At 31.8% G+C, this 20,917-nt stretch overlaps 1 protein-coding gene across 3 annotated transcripts in view; it reads left to right on the top strand.

Annotated features, from left to right (window-relative positions):
- LOC128993903 (carboxyl-terminal PDZ ligand of neuronal nitric oxide synthase protein-like) overlaps positions 1 to 20,917 on the top strand; it is a 304,439-nt gene that overhangs the window by 210,943 nt on the left and 72,579 nt on the right. For 2 of the 3 annotated variants that reach the window (XM_054417995.1, XM_054417993.1), the window contains exon 5: positions 6,299 to 6,407. In XM_054417995.1, coding sequence (XP_054273970.1) covers positions 6,299 to 6,407 — 109 coding nt within the window. Of the gene's footprint in view, positions 1 to 6,298; positions 6,408 to 17,246; positions 17,472 to 20,917 lie in introns of those variants that run through there. The other variant, XM_054417994.1, reaches the window with a different exon arrangement.

Genomic DNA, 20,917 nt, shown 5'->3' with positions numbered 1-20,917 from the left:
TTGACGGTCAAGTGGTTGACCACGTGATGTTTGTCCTTCAAGTCGTGTTTAAATCTCTCTACCAAAAATAATAATTAGTGTCTTTCAATGGTTCGAAACCTATCTTGAACTGTAGGTATAGCTGAACAGAAGACCAAATAAGCGCATCTACCAGAGTAGAAGAACATTTTCTTTTGGAAACTCGCCCCATTGCAAAACCATTCGACGATTTTAGAAAACTTGTTTTTATAGGAGTAGGTTTTTACCCATGTATGATACAAAATAATAGAGATGTTAATGAATGGTAGTATTCGTGAGCCAAAAATGTCGGAAAGCACGTGTTTACATACTGTATTACCATAAAAAAGTAGTAATCGTATGTTATTTGTACCATTGTTTATATTTTGCAATTGTTTTTTCTGTTTGCGTTGTATAACAAAATTATTCCATCTCAATCGTTTCACGTTACTTTTTTATTTAGAATGGGGTTAAAAAAGTAGAAAATAACTTTAAAAAACAAATTACAATATTAATCGTGATTTACTATGTGATTTAATACGTATGTGTCAAAGCTATCTGAAACAGGTTATTAACCGATCTAATCTAATACTAATAGTAATAACTATCTAATCTTTATTATATAAAACAATATCATTTCAACACGTACTAATGAAGTAAAACTGTGTTTTTTTTTATGTATTGACTGTTTTTAGAGAACGGTGTATTAGAAATAGGCCTATTAACATTCTAATAAAATAATTAGAAATAACAGTCTTTTGATAATAATTTTGATTTACTTGATTCTTCAAAAACACGTTTTAGCTTAATTAAGTTAACTTTAGCTCTGTTGAATTCAATAGAGTTTCATAGGAATAAACAGGAATTTCAATTAAGTGCGTAGTATTTAATTCTAAAAGCATTAAGACGCTCGACGTCAAAGCTAAGACTTGGAAAGAGAATTCTTTAGTAGACAAACGCGCCGTAAACGACCCACCTTCTTCACACCTCTTTTCTCATATTCTGCCATGGTAAATCATTTCTCCTCAACTCCCTCCTCTTTCAAAAGCCGCAAAGTGTAAGACTGTAAAGGAACCTTAAAGATCTAACAATGTCACCGCTTTGAACTTTTAAGTATATCTTTGGCAGATGTTTTGACGGTAGAAGTCAGCAATTCTTCTGTAAATCAAACTATAACAATAAAATTGCCTACAAAAACCAAATTTAGATAAATTTAGATTTGTTGGTGTAAATTTAAATTTGGACCAAATTGATTTTTTACCATCAAATGTCTCTTAACATACACAGGCTACATTTTTTCATAAAGATCGGTTACAAAAATCCAATAACAGTAGTTGTTCCTGATTTTCACGTTATGATCTATATAACCATTTCCCGGAGTTTGGCCGTTTACTTATGGGGCACCCTGTAAGTAATAGATATTCATTTATTTTCCTTGCTGGACTGAAGAAGATGGTAGGAACTAAGATACTAATTAGTATTGACTATCACGTAGAAACAATACACAGAGCATATTAATAGTCAATGATAAGGGCTTTTTGTAGAAGGAGTTCTACATTCTACAAGAAGGCGCATGACTCATTTCTAAATCATGTAAATAGCTAATGGAAAGCGTTGAAACAGCGAATTACGATACGATGGAAAATAAATTTAAAGGTTATGTTATAATATATTTCAATGTGGTGTGTTAGGAAAGTCCCAGAGCGGTAAATTTTTAACTATTATAAATCTGTATCAGGTGGTTTAAAACAACGCCATTTTGAATATAGTAAACTTGTTGAGGTCGCGTTTGCTTCATATGTTTTTACAAGACCTTTAATTTAATCTAGTCTATATCAACCGCTGATCACATTTCAGATTTTCCACATGAGACGAAATAAACTGTATCAGCAATCTTACACATACTTTCTCAACTAGCGTGTAATTAATCCTTATCATAAACAAGCGGTGGGAGTAACTGTGGCATTTTATTGGTAAAATTTCAAAAGTTGCCTTAAAATTTAAACTGTTATTTTTACATAACTTTGGTCTTTACCGTTTTGTTAAGAATTTAAGGGGATATAACTTACTAAATTGTAATACTGTAAATACAAATCGTGTGGGTAATTTGTGAGAAAATCCTAATTTACCATCGGTTTATGGGTATTTATTGGAAAATCACTAATAAAAATACATGTTATTACCAGGAGATACCTTGGACCCTCTTAACAAGTATCATCAAAATCAGATCATAAGTTTAGTCTTTAGCTAGTTTTGACCAAAACAATACTTTCTTCATACACTATGTATAGGGGTGAAGGAAGAAAATGTAAAGTTCCTAAAAAAAGATTTTTGTGAGTGTCAAAAGTATACCAATTTATTTATGGTGTATGACAATTAAAAATACACTAAACGGTCGTGATACTTTTCTAACTAACTATATTTTTAATAACGAAGTTCCATTTCAATCAGCAAATATTTCCAACAAACATGACTTGTATTGCCAACAGTGTAGACTGTAGAGCACGCAAAGCCTTAGAAGAGAACTGTAAGCTGAGTATTACTACGGCTTAGTAAGCTTTCTGTTAATTACTTGATAATAACCTAACATTAAGTCTATTTGGTAAATTTGTAAATCAAATAGAGGCTCTTATTTTGCACAATTGGGATTTTTGCACAATAAAGTGGTGTCGGATTTATTGTTGGAATGTGTTTATACCTATATATTCTACGTGTGCGTATTAAAACAGAGAAATCCCTTAAAATTTGACCGACCGGAGTGATTGATTTTACTTTTTAAATTTAGGCAGGTCTCTTACAAATTTGCTATAAAAATGTTTAAAGAACCTTGAAAAGTACGTATAAATCGAGTGACTCCAATAAATAGATTAATTACTGGGATTAAATAAAATTATTTTGTAAAGATTATAGTTAGTTAATAGTGAAAAATAATAGTAAATAGCTTGCATACAACGGATTTAGTTCCTCGTGGAATTCTTTTATGTATAAAACGGGGTGTTTTTTTATACCCAAATTACACTTCCTTACTTTTTCTTTATATGTGCATTACCAATCTTAAACATTGGTTGCGTTTGGATGAAAAAAATATGTTAAATGTTATTTACACTAAATTCCCAACAACACTGAGCTGTCAACTAATAAGTAAATATGTATAATCTAATCGGTATCGAAGTAGAAGTAGGATTGCGGTGACGCTACTAATAATTAGGGTTGCGTAAAAAAATTGTACAAGGGAGTCTATGCTATGCAGCAGATTAACGGCCAGTGTAGGTAATCTCTGATTCGTTAACATATGCGCAAGGGACAGCAGCAATTACTGTAGCAGTGGAGCACCAATTAGACCAATGTGCAGACTAATGGGTTCCATGTCCCTCCCTACCAGTCCTCGGAGAATAAATGACTAGGGTAGATAGCTGGAATGGTACATACTACGTTCGTAAAAAGATTAAGGTGAAAAATGGAAATCGAATTATGACCTTAGTTGATATGAGAAACGATGAATTCACTAAGCCAATATTGGGAAGGGGCCTATGTAATTTTCTTCTGAAATATTCCTGAACAAAAATTAACTTGGATGCGTAATTGGTAGACACATCTTTATCATCCTAGGAGCTGTTTTAAGCGTCACTTATTGAGTTTACTTTTCTTTGGTCCTTCGAGCCGGATTTAAATAGGACCAAATGGGGAAAAAATTAAAATGATAAACGGTAAGAAATAAAAATTAGAATCTCTTTTTTGGTACTGATTGTATCAACAAATATTGTATGGCCTTTTAGCGAATTTCCCATATAGGGAATAAGCTATTACCGTAGTACTCATGGTAAGACCTGGACCCGGGACCGATTTTTTTTTCGTTTTGAGGTCCCTAGAGGCCAAAAATAGCATCCGTTCAAATTCATATATATATATATATATATATATATTTATATATGTGTCCGTTAGCGCGATAACTCGAGCAAAAATTATCCAATTTTAATGAAATTTGGTACAAACGTGTAAACCTACGTTTATTCGAACGAGTTCGCGAACCAGCATGATCGGACCATGGGAACGGGGGTTTATGGGGGCTTTTATGGGGTAAAAATGGGTTTTTCCCATTTTTGACCCAAAAAACATAAAATTTAGCAATTTCTTTCCAAACCATTTTGTAGAGCTTAAAAAAACAAATAATTTAGTATATTTAAGCGTTATTATGCGCCTAATGGTTACGGAGAAAATTCCAAAAAATTGTAAATTTAAAATTCCCATGTTATTCTTATGGAGAATAAGTAAACTGTTGTAGTTTGCTTGTTTATGAACATATTTTGATCAAATTTGGAAAATGTTTTTATTTCTTACTAACTATTAACATTTTACAAAAAAAAACAGTTTTACCCTCCCTGTTGCAGCAAACCTAAGTATGTGTTAAACTGATTTGATTTAAATAGGGAATAAATGTGATATTTTTAAGGAGACATTTTAGTGTAAATCCAATCAGGCAAATGGAAATTCGCTTAGTCTGCAGGTTTGCTGCGGCGGGGGTATATTTATTTCTCTTGTAACAGTATGCTTCTTGGGAAAGTTATAGTACTATATTTAACATAGGTTTAATTTCTGGAATACACATTAAAGGACTTGCCTTCAAATATGAAGAATGCTAATTCGATCCCAAACTGTGTCAATTTCGTACCCATACCCCTTTAGTAACAGTTAGATGTTAGATAAATTTGAAATCCAAGATTATGGCCGTTTTCTTTGGTGAATTGTAAACATAATAAATGTTTAAAACACCCGACAAATGAAAACAAAATTGGTTATGAATTGTAAATTACCAAATGTTATAAATCCTGTTGACTTTGTTAAGCTTCCTATTGATCTGGTACATTTTAACAGAATACATTCTAAGATATAGAATACATATTAAGAAAATCAATTTCCAAAACATACATCAAACCTATATATAAATAAAGAAACCCTATCAACTTCCATATCCTCCATAATAATAAAAAATCATACTTATTTCATATACCCAAGCACAGCTTGTAATGCAGTACTCTTTATTTATTTGATTTTTGGTGACCTTAAAACTTTTTTTGTGATTAAAAATTAGTAAATATTTTTGGAAAATGCGTAAGTATTAAACTTTTGAATCGCAATTTGATCACAAAGAACGGCTGATTCCCAGCGATGCATTAACACACGAAAGGCCACATCTGGGATATGAATTATTAATGCGATACACTGAAAGGCGATTCCTTTTGCTCCGAAGACTCTTGCCTCTTACAATCTGCAATGCAGGCAATCATGGTCCGTTCAGTGCTTTTCTCATGTGTGATTATTAGTTTTACGTTTTTATTTTGTTTAGCAATCTTTTCTATGTGTTAATCACCAAAATATTTTTCAAAAATTTATTTTTGTTTTTAAAAGTAGTTAATTTGTCGTGGTAATGTTTTTACATGTACTTTAAGACATCCTATCTGCATTCTGATTACGTTTATGAGTTTATATTTTACTTAAATATAATTTCAGTTAAGGTTTTCTAACCTTTTATGTGCGTGATTTGCTGTTGATAAAAATTTTAACTTTTGTTTAGCAGTTTACTATTTTAATTGGTGTATTACACTTTTTATTACTTATTATTGTAAAAGGGCATGGTAAAGTTTGATTTCTTTATTAAAAACATTTCACAAAATGTATGTACAGTTTTCACCTTTGATTATAATATGTGTTTCACTTTTTTCTGAACGTTACATTTTTTTATAAGTTTTCCTCGTTTAAAAAAGTTATTGCTTGAAAGTTAAATTTTTGTTGTATATTGTGTTTTAAGAAGTGGCATTCTCTAACGGGGTTTATTCTTTAAATATTAAGTTTTTGAAAGTCCTGTAATACCTTCGAAAATAAAATACTTGCCAGATTTTTTTTCTTTCTAAATACTTAAAACTCAAAAGTGCCGATGAAAAAACTCAATTTTACTGATTTTAGTATTTACATTTAAGGCTTTAAACAGATGTACCTACCTTACGATAACCCTAATTATCGCTCCCTATAGGGGAAGGCAGCTGGTCTAGTGATAGAGCTCGGACCCTGAGGTCCAGGGTTCAAATCCTGCCAATCACCAATGGATTTATGCATTTGATAATGTCGAAACTCAACATTAGGACTAGCCTAAAGTAATGTGCAAAACAGTTCCGGGCTTCACGTCCTAGGATGTGAAGGTGGGACATACCAAATAAGAACTAAAGTCATAATTTACCTATGTTATTCTAAAGCAGGATTGCCATTAGATTAATTCATAAATTCAATGTTATATGTTTTGTTGCAGGATATTTTACGTATCCCACGACTCACAAGATCTCAAAATCTTCAGCTACATTGCGAGAGATGGCGCTACCAACGTGTTCAAATGCAACGTCTTCAAATCCAACAAGAAGGTATGTTTATGCTTAAGACGTTTTTGGAAATATCCATTTTTAAGAGGTTTTTATTTTTTATTTATTTTGCATTTCACTAATCGTTTGGATGGGCAATTTAGTAGGTTCCCAACATAATATAATTTTCTGCTCGTACCTAAAGTAAACTTATTCAAATTAAAAGATGTTTTTTTTACTAGAGAAACTCTTTTTTAGAGTATGAACTGATCAAGTAGATTTAAAAGAATTTCAAAATAGTATTTGAAAGAAGTTTTGTTTTAATGTATTAACGAAAAAGAAAATTTTATTCATAATTTTTTAATGTTTAATAATTGCCGTAATGTTTTGTTTGAGGAGACCGTATAAGCATGATGCTTAAGTATGGAAATTTAACACCTAAATTTAGTTTTTTTTTATATATATATATCTAAATAAATACCTAAATTTGTAACTGATCCGGCCTACAATACGTGCTTGACATCTGTGAGACCTTTCAGTATTGATATAAAAAAGATTTTTTTCTATAATCGACTTAACGATAATCACGTAACAATACTAATATATTATATTAGTTTATTCGATATTATATTAGTTAAATTGTGTATCATCAAAAACACTTAAACTTTATTCCTTTATCAGATTAAGTGTAACGATCACGTTTAAATAGCCAGCATAATCGAAATAAGTTAACGTCCAAACCTTAAGGTTAGGTTTAAGTTCTTAGGTTGCATCAAATAGTTTGGTTGCACGCAAGCTGCAAGGGGCAATGTTACATCTAAATGGTGAAGTAACATCCAAATTGGATCGATGTAGGCTGTTAAGAGCGCTTTGGCCGTTAAAAGCACATACTCGGTAATTAACAGGCTCCAACCCAATTTCGCGAGAACATCGTTTGGCGACAAAGAGGCCCTAAGTGAGTTAGTGAGCGACAAAATGGCTAGACTTCTCCGCCTCTAAACCTGCCTTATGGCGGTATTCAGGCTTTGATTAAATGCGGGAAAAATTTACGAAGAAAAAGTATAAAATATTTAAAAATCTCCAGGAATCAATTTTGTTTTAAATATTGAATCACTAAATCAGATTTTTACGGAATATTGTTTGCGTTAAGAAATCGTTTGGAATATTAGCAAAACTCAGCTTAGGATTTAAATAATCTTTGGGGGTTTTGAGGTTTTTGTGTGTAGTGTACACATATGTACAACACAACCACATATTAAGTAAGTAATATAATTCTAATTTATCCTACTAGGCCTACTACGGTTGAAAAGTCTAAACCATAAAATTTTATTAAAACCGTAAATCCATGATTTAACCTTTTTTCTCAATCTGATCTTGATCTACATTTACTTAGTTCTACCGATAAAATTTTCAAAAAATGCTATCAAGTATATGGTTTGTGAAAAATTTAGACCTTAAAACTAAGTTATGTTCTTAGATTACGCAGTAGGCACTGCTTATAAATTTCAAGTTTTCCTGAAAGTGATAAATTTAAATGATTCGTAAAGGTCAAAAGAGGGTTCAAATATCCTGGAAATTTCCTATTGTGCTCTCAAAGACACATATAAAATCCAATATCACAAAACGATTCTGACTTTTCCTGAAGCCTTACTTCCTACAGACACGTTCATCTTTCCAGTGAAAGATCTCTGCTCTTTTAAAAGTTCCGTGACGACCTACTTAACCTTTTAAAATAAAAAAGAATAGGAGTATTGTATAGTGCATTTATTATTTAATTATTTTAGTAATTCATCAAATCGGAGGCATTATTAATTTATCTTTTTAGTAATTTTAACCGTTGCTATAATAAAATCTATATATTATGAGGAGAAGTTGTCCGAGTTTTAAGGGCTTAAAATATCCCAAAGGTGCGGTCAGAGTTGAGCCAAATTTAATGGCAAAGTGTAACTTTGTTAACATGCGCTACCCAGTCCAAATAATTAAGCGGGTTTTCCATAAAGGGAATCAGCTATGGTAAGACATAGACCCGGAACCGATCGTAGTGGGGTCTTGGACCAATCTATATTTTCTTTTTGGACCTACAGGCCAATAGCACAATTCCGTTCAAATCCATTTTCGATGACTCGAGTAGATAATATTTGATTTTGATGAAATTTTGTACAAACTTGTTTAGCTGTTTATTTTTCTAATCTGTTCGTAATCCAGTGTGATTGGACTACGGGAACTGGGTTTTATGAGGGTTACTAGCTGTTGTACCCGTGCTTTGCAACGGGAAAAGAACACGAAATAGAAACATTTTGATCTTTACATCTGTTGATAACTTTTAAAACAAAATTTAACCTTTATGGCCTTTACAGGATATAATAGATGTTGTCATAAATTTAAAAAACAATAGTACTGCACCCTGTTGGTAAACCTCGTAACTTTTTAATGCTATTCAATATCATAGAACCAACTTGGATAGTTGAAACAGCTGACAAAATTATTTTATTCCTTTTAAATATGATTACTTATAAGGTTAACATGGGAAACTCCAGAGCCACTGGGGCGGAGCCCGAAAGGACTTTTGAGATAAGAATGCGTCTATATGTTAATCGGGAATGTGAGCTATCATCATACCAAATTTCAGCCCAATCCGACCAGTATTTTTCGCGTTTACTTGTCACAAACATACATACATCCATACATCCAAACTTTCTCATTTATAATATTAGTAGGGTATAGTTTAAAAATGGGATATTCCCATTTTTGACCTTCATACATGAATAAAATATTGTAATTTAAGAATCTGTAAGAACCATCAAAATAAAATTAACAAAATTAATTCTTCAGACTAGCCGGGTACCTTCGATCATTTATATTCTTCAAAGTGTTGATACGAATTTTCATATGCTATTAAATTGTTACAAAAATAAACTTTTCCGTGTCTGTTTTCCAAGTATTTTTTATCATTTATCTGCTTATATTAATCACAAAATCTTTCAAAACAACGCTATACGACATAATTGGTAATATTAGGTTTTAACAGGTTGTAAAATATGCCAATACAATATTTAAAATTCTTTATCGTCAACATGCTTTATGACAATATTGGCCACTAAAGCGTTGTAGTATTGTATTTTCCTGTATTATTTGGTTTCCCTCAACCACACAATATCGTCCATTTCAATAGTAATTTCATTGTTACAATATTGGCGATACTGTGGCTACTTTATTGCTACAATATATTTCGAAATGTCAGTTTAGCACTCTCTACATAACAAGCAAAGTGCTTTAATAAATGGTGTTAAAAGTTATTATTGTTATCAATTATAACGGTGCGACAGTTGTAGTATTTATGTTATTAACATTTTTGGGGGTTTTACATTGGTGTACGCCACGTAATTTGGTCCTTTTCTAAAACGCAACCCAAACTACAAGTATAGAAACTCAATGGTACCGGTAAGTTACAAAACAAGCCGTATAATTCAGCAGGGATCTTATCTTTCCCTGTATTATTAATCAGCTGATTTTAATTGTTTTGTTATTGCATTGTTACCTGATCATGCTTTTCCATGTTTACTGTTTATAAGACTCAATATAGTTGTCTTTCAAACGTAGCACATGTTAACAGAATCAGGATACTTAAAAACAAATCCTAATGCCAAATGTTATTGTTAGGAGGGAGAGGGTTGAAATTGACTAAGGGACATTATGTACTAATTAAAAGTCTATAAAGTTGATGGAAAACTGTATCTTATCATTTAGATTTACATTTTAATGATTTATAGTTGATTTATTGGGTACTGGAATTTCAACTTGAAACTTAATTCAAACCTTTCTTGACGTAAAACGAATTATTCTACTTGTAGTATATTATTGTTTTATATACTTGTAATTTGCGGTGTGTTTTATAAAAAAAAACACATACTATAAAATATGCATATTGTTCAAAGTATACTGTTTAACTGCACCTTGATACTTATAGAATACCTTTTGATTTCACAAGTTTTATTCCTATTGGAAACTTGCGTCTTATTTCTTTACGAAAAATCACAAGACTTATAAATTGTTGCGTCAAAAATATATTTTACTGGGTATAAAGGCATGTATTAACTTGTAAATAGTGTACTTATATCCGACCCATACAAATTTAGTTTTTATGTTATGTAACCATTGGGAAGTGTTAAAATTACATGTAGCATTAAAAGGAAATATGTGTTGTTTTGTTCAAAGACAGTTGTTTTGTCGAATACGTTTGAAGTGCTGGCAGTCTGCCGTCAAAGACAGCCAAATTCCCCGTCTGACCTTCAATTATAAAGGTGGATTTCCAAAAGCTCAGTACATACAAAAGCTCACGTTACCTACAAAAGTTACCGTTTTGTTCCATGTATAACATGCCGAGTGTATTTATTAGATTTTTTGATGCAACAAAATGCATTTCGGTTCGTTTTGACCCTCTGGATGTTGTTAAAAATTTAATCTACAAAATTACTACCTTATTTACTCAAACCATATTTCTTTGCTTAAAAATATGCATGAAATATTTTATCATACACATTTAAATTCTAAACCATTGATTTATAGTTTCTCTTCTTAGTTTTTGGGGGTATCAAGTTTTCTCGCCTAAAAATTGACTGTCTTTAACGTAAACAAAATTTTTTAGTGTAGCCTACATATAAAATATGACTTTTTATTTATTAAATTTTTATAGGTCTCCAAAGAACACATATTTGACTTATAATAAAATTTTGAAAAAAAATGTTACGCAATCCAATAAAAAAAGCTCATTTCTTTAAAATATTTTAAAATTTGAATCTGCAGGATGAACCTATAAAAACAAACGTCATATTATATTTAATAGTTTAAAATAATTACCTGGCTTGAATTTAGAACTTTTGCAACAATTGCGTTATTTCATACTTAATACTTAAAAAATTACGTATTTTTCTAAGCACGCTGATTGAACTATGAAAATGGAATGAGTTCTGGTCATCAGGTATATGGTGGTATTTTTATCACGTGAAAAATTAAATGTCGTGGTCAGAATAATATTGCTTAAATTCAAAGAACATTGTTAATTCCAACAAAAATATTAGATTTAATAAATTGGCATTTTATTATTGCAAATTTAAATATTTCACTTCTTAGATTCCATCCCACGGTACGCGATACCTTTAGTTGATAATGCATGGTTGGTTGGTAGATAACAAGAAAGAAAATACGAAGGTATGACATCATCATAAATCCAATAACATACATTGACGGTTCATCGCTTTGAAATGTGAATGGATTCATGTTTCTATCAATGTTTCTACGTATCTCATTTATATTTAAAATTACGGTTCGCAATATTACTATTTTCTTTTGTTATGTCTCTTTTATAATAACTTACACATTTATTTGTTGCTTAATTTGTTTATAGTTTGAGGAGAGAACGTAAAAATGTTTTTACGCACACAGGTGGCCAGCCTGTAATGTTGTACACTTGAATTGCCCTTTCTAACTATAAGTCCCTCTACTCTATTTTTTTATCATACTTAAGAAGTAACAAAACGTTTTCGATTTCCTTGACAAATGTTTAACATAATTTTTTAAACTGTCCATTTTTGAGGAAATCGTAAATAAATAAAATTTTCCAACCAAAGATACTTAAGTAATATTTATGATTGTGTAAAATAGTGTAACATTAATAACACACTCGCCGTTGGTCATTTTTATTGAAGAGAGAACATTTGGACAGTAATTGTATTTCCGATACCGACAGAGAGGAAAAATGGGTGAAAATGTTTCCTCCGTTTTCGTAACATTACAGAATATGTTCTATTTTATAATTTTTGGATTTCACCTTCCACTCTATTAAGCTAAATCGTAGGACATTCAGAATTTATTTGCATAATTTTGAACGTGAATTTAACTTATGGAACAAACGTAGTATATGTTAAACGCATTCAAGATAAATAATACATACTTTTACAAATGATAATTTATAGGTTATCTGTATATAGTGATGAAACATATAATGGCAAATAGGATCTTCAACAAGCAGTTAAAACCTCCATTTTTTTAAATTATTAAGTACATATTTAGCAATGTAGGTGTTTATAATTCGAATCTCACGATTTAAAAGCATGTTAACAACCACATTATAGTGATTATTATGGATCACAATAATATACAGGGTAAATAAAAAGTCAATACCCCCCCCCTCCTCTAATACGTTTCTAAGTAAATATACAGAGATATCCTTTGTGGTGGTCGTGCAATCTTAGCAGGAAGTTTCATTTTTATGATTTTGATCTCAATTTTTGGCAACTCCAAATGTTTTAATGTAAACCCCCTTCAAGTGATTTTGAAGTGTTGCTTTGGTTCATAAAATCTCTTTATTACCTCTGTTCAACTACTTATTTTACATCCTAAAGACTTCAAGTAGTTCTTTCCACCCACATGAATGCCTAAGACGTTTTGGCAGTCTATGAATGATCACTATACCTTTAAACTAACGGTGATATGATATATCTCTTTTAATTGTTTTCTATGAAGGTGTAATTCATAAAAAACTTGCTGTTTTACTTAAAAGACTACAGTGAAATATAAATACAGAAAATATCACTGCTTTTTCATTCTAATTTACAATAACCGACCTTTTCACTCATTTTTTTTTCTTATTTTGATATTTATTTATGTTTTTCCAAACCAACATGTTAGTTGTCCTGTCTGTTTTACGTATTTTTATTAAATTAAAACGTATTGCTAAATAAGATTTACTAAGTTCAAGCGTAACATTGTTTTACCTAAACAATGCTGGGGTTCTACTTATTCACAGATCTTGCATCTCACATTCGGCTAAACTAAAAACATAAGTTAGTTAATTAACGTAGCGTTAATTATTGATGAACCCCGCCGAAACACTTTGATAAACAGCGATTTTCCAATTTTAAGTTGTTTTACAATTAAAAACTGAATGATTTTTATCCAGAATTTGAAATACTATCAGCTAACTTTCATGCTAAAACCACCTTTCCTGGCCAAATTTAACATTAAAAGCATTCGTGGATCTTTATTGCTTTGAACAGCTTAAGAGGTTATTCGAGGAGGTGGGCGTAGGTGTAACTCCTGTTTGAAGGATATTTTCGTAGGTGACGTCACAAAACATCTGTGGCCCTGGTGGGGTTGACCACTGGATTTCACCTTGAGAATTGCGTTTGCAACAGAAATAGTGGGAGTTCAGAAACCCTCAAATTGAACACGACGTGACATCCCAAGGAAACGCGTATTTCCAATCAAAAGCTCTCCTACGCGTCGTTTTCGTTCGATAAAGTTTTTATTTAACTGCATAACAAGTGGTTTGATACAACGGTGGTTGAAAACACTGTTTTTTAAGCTTATTTATAGTAGTCTACACAGCGATTGCGTAAAGATAGCGTTAACGACACGAGTAGAAATTCAAGGTGCGAGCCTTGGCGAGTGCCTTAAATTAATTAGTTATTTATTGAAATAAACATTTTTGAAATTCGGTTTTCAAGGTGTGTGCGACATAGCAACAATATTGTTTTAACTAGCAAGAAAAATATAAGACAAAAAAAGATATAAGATAAATATAGGATCCTCACAAATTAAATTTAACAACGATTCAATTGATCTTTGTTCATGCAATTTGAACTGTCAAACATGTTCGGGATCTGTTGCAATAAAAAGTACCTCAACCGTATAAACTGTCAGTTTCAGTTAGCAGAGCTCACATAAAACTATCCAAACTTTAATTTCAACCGAAACATTTTCAATCACTACTTGTAAGTTTAACCACTGGCCTGTTGTCATTATAATAAATCAATATTAAACCGGTGTTGGGTTTTATTCCCTAGTCAAGTTTGGTTTACAGTCGCTATAAGGGATAACATATAGAGGTCTGTATAACCAACCATGTCGGTTTCCCAATTTCCCTCTGCGTTTTGCTACGCTGCAGTAATCAAGAAACCTTTGGTTACCCTGGCAACGTAAATAAACCAGCGTATTTAACTTTTACTGGTTGATAGCATTCTTTTTGCTAACAAAAACGTATTAGTTCTAAATATTGACAGAGACGGATCAATTTGTTTAGTTTAATTATAGTTTTTTTTTTTAGAACTATTGTTTTTTAGTTTCCGTTAGTTACTCCTGTGTTCGTTAATCTTCGTGAAAATTGTGTAAAAAGTGGTAAATCGAGTAATATCTCTTTCTTATTCGTCATATAAATTTCAACTAGGGTCCATATTATTGACCACCGATTACTAAGTTGCGAGCTCACCTCTTACATTACCTATTGCATTGGCTGAATAAGTCTTCGGCAAACCGGAGATATCGTCTGAATGATAAATAAGTTATTTTCTGCTGTTTTACAAGGATTAAAACGCCTAATCGTTGACGTTTATCAGGAACTTCTACGGTAAATGATGTATTATAAGTAAAATTTTAAAATTGACCCATTTTTATTTGTTAGGTGAATTAAATGTCGGTCTTCATTTAGGGGGTTCCTAGAAATAGAAAGAAATTCCTTCTTCATTTAGGGTTCCTAAAAGCAGCATTAAAGCAAAGTTCGAAAACCAATCCCAAAAGACTGTTGGTGAAGTTTTTCAAGCCAGTCTCAAGTGACTGTGAAATCGAAGTTCTAAATGTAAACCTTTTAAAATCCTTTACTCGACTAAAGGAGACGGATTGAACAGTATGAATATTTTTGTATAAATTAATACATTATTTTTAAATCAGTAGCTGTGTAAGATATTATTTTAATACATCTGACATTAAACATTTTATACATTGGATCGAAGGGTTGAAAAATGCAGGTTTTAATCGTGCACAATTCTTAATACTGTATAATAAAATTAACTAAAAACAGAATTTCACAGAGTTAAAAAATAATTTCGTTGAAAAGCAAAATACTGGTGTTTTTACCTTATCAGGTACATTCTGAAGAATATAATATTTATTTTAAATATCGCTGATCATCAAATTTTAATTATAAAGCTATCATTTAAAACTGTTATTTCTTTCCAAATACTACGGTTTGTATATATTTATAATTGAAAAAATACAATATTGCAATGATCCACAAAACAGTAAATAACCAATAATTTATTTGATATTGGTTTGTAATTAAAATCAACATGTATACGCACCACCCTGGAGCTAAGCCGGTGTAAGCCTATGCGGTGTTTGCCGACCACGGCTACCACTTTGTAAAACCAACAAATACAGGGTGTACAGGAATAGACATCTCGTACTGACGTACACTCATACATTCACCTGAGAGATAGGGAATTGACAGAGTTGTATGCGAAAACAGAATTGCAACGAGCCATGCCGGATTTCATGGTAGGTATTTTACGAGTGAGCTATCTATTTTTAAGCGCATGATAATTAAAAAGGTAAGGTTCTGTTTGTTACTTTTAGACAATTTTTAGTTGGACTCTTGGAAAAATTAACACTGGTTTCGCTTAAAATGACGATTGTGAAATCTGTAGTCATTAAATACTTAAAAGGTAATTTTTAAATGAGTAAACGGTAATCATTAAATGAGTAAAAGTTCATTATAATGAGTTAAAGCTATCATTAAATGTGTAAAATGTGATCATTAAATGATTGAAAGGCTATCATTAAATGAATAAAAGGTAATTATTAAATGAGTAAAAGGTAATCATTAGGTGAATAAAAGGTAATCATTAAATGAGTAAACGGTTATCATTAAATGCGTAAAAGGTAAACATTAAGTTATTAAAATGTAATCATTTAATGAGTACATGGTTATCATTAAATGAGGAAAAGGTAATCATTAAATTAGTAAAAGGTTATCTTTGAATGCCTAAAAGGTAATCATTAAATAAGTAAATGGTTATTATTAAATGAGTAAAAGGTAATCATTAAATTAGTAAAAGGTTATCATCAAATGAGTAAAAGGTTATCGTTAAATGCGTATAAGGTAATCATTAAATTAGTAAAAGGTTATCGTTAAATGCGTAAAAGGTTGTCATTAAATGAGTAAAAGGTGATCATTAAATGAGTAAAAGTTAATCATTAAATGAGTAAAAGTTAATCATTAAGTGAGTAAAAGGTAATCATTAAATTAGTAGAAGTTAATCATTAAATGAACAAAGGGCTATCATTAAATGCGTAACCGGCAATCATTAAATGCGTAAAAGGTAATCATTAAATCAGTAATAGGTTATCATTAAATGAGTAAAAGATTATCATTAATGAGAGTAAACGTAATCATTAAATTAGTAAAAGAAATGATTAAAAGTCGAGGAAAATTGCTCTGTCAACTCCTGTTAATTTTTCAATTTTCAATCTTTTCGTCAGTCAATGAAAAAACCCATGTTACTTTTGAGAGAAATCAAAACCAAATAAAATTGGCATTAAATGTTTGTGAATATTCTGGGAATGAACCCATCACTCGGATAATGAACCCTGAGAATACGAATCTCGTATTTGTGGACGAAACCCCTACGTGGGCGATAAAAATGATGTCTCGCCTGTTAAGTTGTGATAGAAATTATAAGATTACTAATTGACTTTTAAGGATTGAACTTGTAATTCACACTGAATTATAATCACTACCTAGAAAAGCGTAATGTCAACATTGATTTTGAAACGGTCCCTACTGTTTAGGTGATAAAAAAGTTGTATCTAGGTTTCTACCTACAAACAACCACTGCATCATTATATGATTTACCTAAAGTCATTCTCTTAAGTAACACGACCGATTAATAGGTTTCACAACATTTTATGAACATTACAAACCAAAATGTAACGCCGCACAATTTCCCTCATTGTCAAAATTTGCGAAGACGAGCGGAGTCTGTAAATAAACGGCGGAGTGGAGGGGGGAGCTTAGCGCCGCGGCGGAGGCAGTACACGACGCGCCGCGGGGCCTGGGGGATGCTCAAGTCGCGTCCTGGCAGTGGTGAGCCGTCGGACATGGCCGTGGCGGTGGACCGGCCCAGGAAGAAACTATCGTTCAGGGAGCCGGAGATCATGGGGTACTACATGCAGATGAAACAGGGAGTCACCTCCAGGTTCTCCAGGAAGGGGAAGTCGGCCAAGCCGAAGGAGAAGGGCTTCCAGGAGGAAGGGGATGTCCTTACGGAAGTGGCGGATGAAGAGGAACTGGAGGTCAGTTACGTACAAATGTGTCTGAAGCTTTGTCTAAACTGTGTATCTGGATATTCAAATGTGTAAAGAAAAAGAACGTGGGGAAACGTGTGCAAATTGCTCATTTTAATATGGTAAAAATTGTTACGTGGCAAAATGAATCCAGTTATAGGCCTACCCATTAACCTTTTCAATACTATGTTTGTTTGGAACAGTTATTTTGCGAATAGAACCGTTCTTTATAATTTTTGATCTACACTATAAGGAGTGATTTATTAACCTCAATCCGGTCACAGTTTTCAAACAAGTTAAAAATATATTTTCACAAACTTTTTAGTATCTTGTTTACAATATGACTGTGCTTAAACATTCAATTGAACGGCTGTTAAATAACCATTTACATTTAAACCGTCTTGATGAAAGTTGGTCAGCATAATTGGATATTCGAAAATGGACTAAACAAACTAAACGTGAGGAGGGTGAAGTCATAAAGAAATAACCTTTTTGATTACCATTCGCTGATGAGCTAGATCTTAAGAATTAAATGACACCTCAATAGTAAAAATCGGTTAAGGTAGAATGGTCAAAAGGGATGTAACAACAACTTGTATTGTATTAAGTAAGGAGTTAAATAACATTTTGATTCCCGGAATCCGCGATGATTCCATTTCCAGAAATAATAAACTTTAATTTTTACACAATCCTGTACCCTTCAAAACATACAAGTACATTGTCGTTGAAAAGAAGTTATAAATCTGCTAAGTTTTATGTTTATCCCCAAGAATAATATTAATATTGTTTGCTAATATTACTGTACAAGGTTGATCAGCTTATAGTTAGACATAGGCTTTGAATGACGTGAAAATCTCTTGTAATATAGATGTGCAGATTACAATTCTAAATAAAAAAAATTATTTTTGTTATTTACTAAACAAAGAAACTATAAAATCACCAGACAATGTCTGACCACATTTAAGAAATTAATTTTTCCTTAAAAGAGTTATCTAGTTTTTATTTTGTCTACGGTATTTTATAAAAAATAAAGAAAATATAGGCTTCACAAACTTGGGATTTTCTCGAAGAATAGAGAATACCTTTTTACGGTGCTGTAGTTCAAACATTTCAACTATCAAATAAGAGAAAATCCAATAACTATAAGCTATTTTACAACTTTCAAATAACATTTACGTTATTAGTTTCACTGATTATTAGTTGCTCGCGTTTATAATAGGTTATAAACGTGTTAAAATATAAATAAAAATGAATATGTTTCCATCTAGACTGTGTGTCGTCAAAGACTTCTATTTTGTGTTGTAGTTTATACAGCGTTGTGAAGTGACTGTACAAGCCACATGGTGTAACCGGTGGCCATTGGCATTAAGATATTGTACGTGTCTGGTTTTGAACCAGCGATGTCTGGCTTGTAGTAAACTGCCACCGAGTTGCCATGACTGGCGAATAGTATTTGTATTACATATTTTAATGTGAAAAGTCTATCGTCACATAATAAGTAGTATATTTTGTAATTTGATTACGTCAAAAAAAGTAAGTAGGTTCACTATGGTAAAATGGTTCGCGGGAATTCGGTCCTAGAGGTCCCGGTTTCAAATCCCGCCAAATCACCAATGGATTTTATCTAGGTGATAATGCCGCAACCCCTAGGTCTAGTCTGAAGTAATGTGAAAACAATCCCAGGCTCGTGCCTAGCGTCCTAGGAAAAAAACAAAAAAGCCAAAAAAATATGGTAAAATGGTAAGAAATGAAAATAAAATGATATTAATAAAATTGTCCAAGTATCTGTTAATAGGTAAAATAGGAATTTGAAAACTAATAACAATGATAAGTTATATGACATGACCTAACTTTGAGAAAATACATCACTGTTGCAGTTTCAAACAAACAAATTTGATTAAAAAAAAAACAATTGAAAAATATCATTGTTATTTGAAATTTCGCAGTATTGTGACATTACCATTTTAGAAAAAATACGCATAATACCCCTAAATTTTAATAAATGCAATAAATCGCATGTGCATATTTTTTTTACATTTTACACCATAAACGGTTGTAGTTGAATCTCAATAATAAAACCCCTAAACTCCTCTGGGGATACATTGTTTAGTGTCATTAATTTTCCGTATTATGGGCTGTGTTTGGTCTGTAAATCGTCCAACGAAACTGCTCCACTATCGAAACAATAATTATTCTGAATTTATGTTGCGTACAATAATGGTACAATCCACATTTTGCGCGTTGCGACGATTCTGCAGTACTTCGAGTTATTGAGTTTTTGTGTTGAATGTTTAGTATGTTTCCTAAAAATATAAGTGAAATGGAAAGTACCTAAATAAATATTGGTAGGGTTAAAATGTGAGTTGGAAAATAAAATAAAATCTAGTATGTCTCATTCATAGAGGAACTTGGAGACTATTTTATTGTACCATTTTCCATTTATTTAAATTATACGTGTGTTTAATACATACGAACTTAACTTAATCGTATTTCGAAACATTTATATTAGTAATACATTATCCCTTTTCATTTAGTCAGAACATTAAAGTAACAGTAATGTATGAAAAACCAAGCTTAATAAGTTTTTACTCTAATTAATATAAGTTCCAATCTAAATGTAATGTGTTGAAAGCAAATGAACTACCAGGTTAATATTAATTACAATAAAAGCATTCTGGCTTTACAGTCGTAAGCTATAGGATCGCATTGATGAGAATATCTCAAATACCTTAATCGTTGAAATAAAAAGCTTGACTAAGTTTCCACATCACTGTTGCAAAATCATAAACTATTGAGATGGTATTGAAATAGAATATTCTTATCAAATTAATGTATTATGGCATATAAAATGTTCACTGGATGATTTATGTTACAGGCATGTAAATAAAAAAAAACATCCTCATAAATTAACTAAAAAAAATCTTGTATCCAATAGAAGTAGTACTTCACGCGGACCTAGGACGATAGGCTTCAACCCGCGATAGTTTTACCATTACTTCAGGCTAGTTCAAAAAGGATCGCGTCATTATTTCATAGATAAAATCCACTGGTGATTGGCGGGAATTAAACCCGGAATCTTAGGTTCCGAAGCCCCGTGCTATATCACCAGACCAGGCTACACTCAATTATCTACTACAATATTTACTGCAAACTTTATCATAAACTATAGTTTTTTTTTTTTTCCTAAGGACGCTAGGCACGAGCCTGGGATTTTTTTCACATTACTTCAGGCTAGACCTAGGGGTTGCGGCATTATCACTTAGATAAAATCCATTGGTGACTTGGCGGGGATCGAACCCGGGACCTCAGGGACCGAAGTCCCGCGCTCTAACCACTACGCCAGCTCGCTCCCCATCATAAACTATAGTAACGCCATACAATGTATCAATTTCTTAATTACTGCACAGTTTTGGAAAATCTTAACTGCCACCAACAAGACAGTCTGGGCAATCTAA

The sequence above is a fragment of the Macrosteles quadrilineatus genome, unplaced genomic scaffold, assembly GCF_028750875.1.
Source record: "Macrosteles quadrilineatus isolate MER2022 unplaced genomic scaffold, UCM_ALF_1.0 Scaffold_5__1_contigs__length_97177068, whole genome shotgun sequence".
Lineage (NCBI taxonomy): Eukaryota > Metazoa > Arthropoda > Insecta > Hemiptera > Cicadellidae > Macrosteles > Macrosteles quadrilineatus.
The sequence above is the reverse complement of the archived record's forward strand: the minus strand, read 5'-3'. Positions and strand labels throughout refer to the sequence as shown.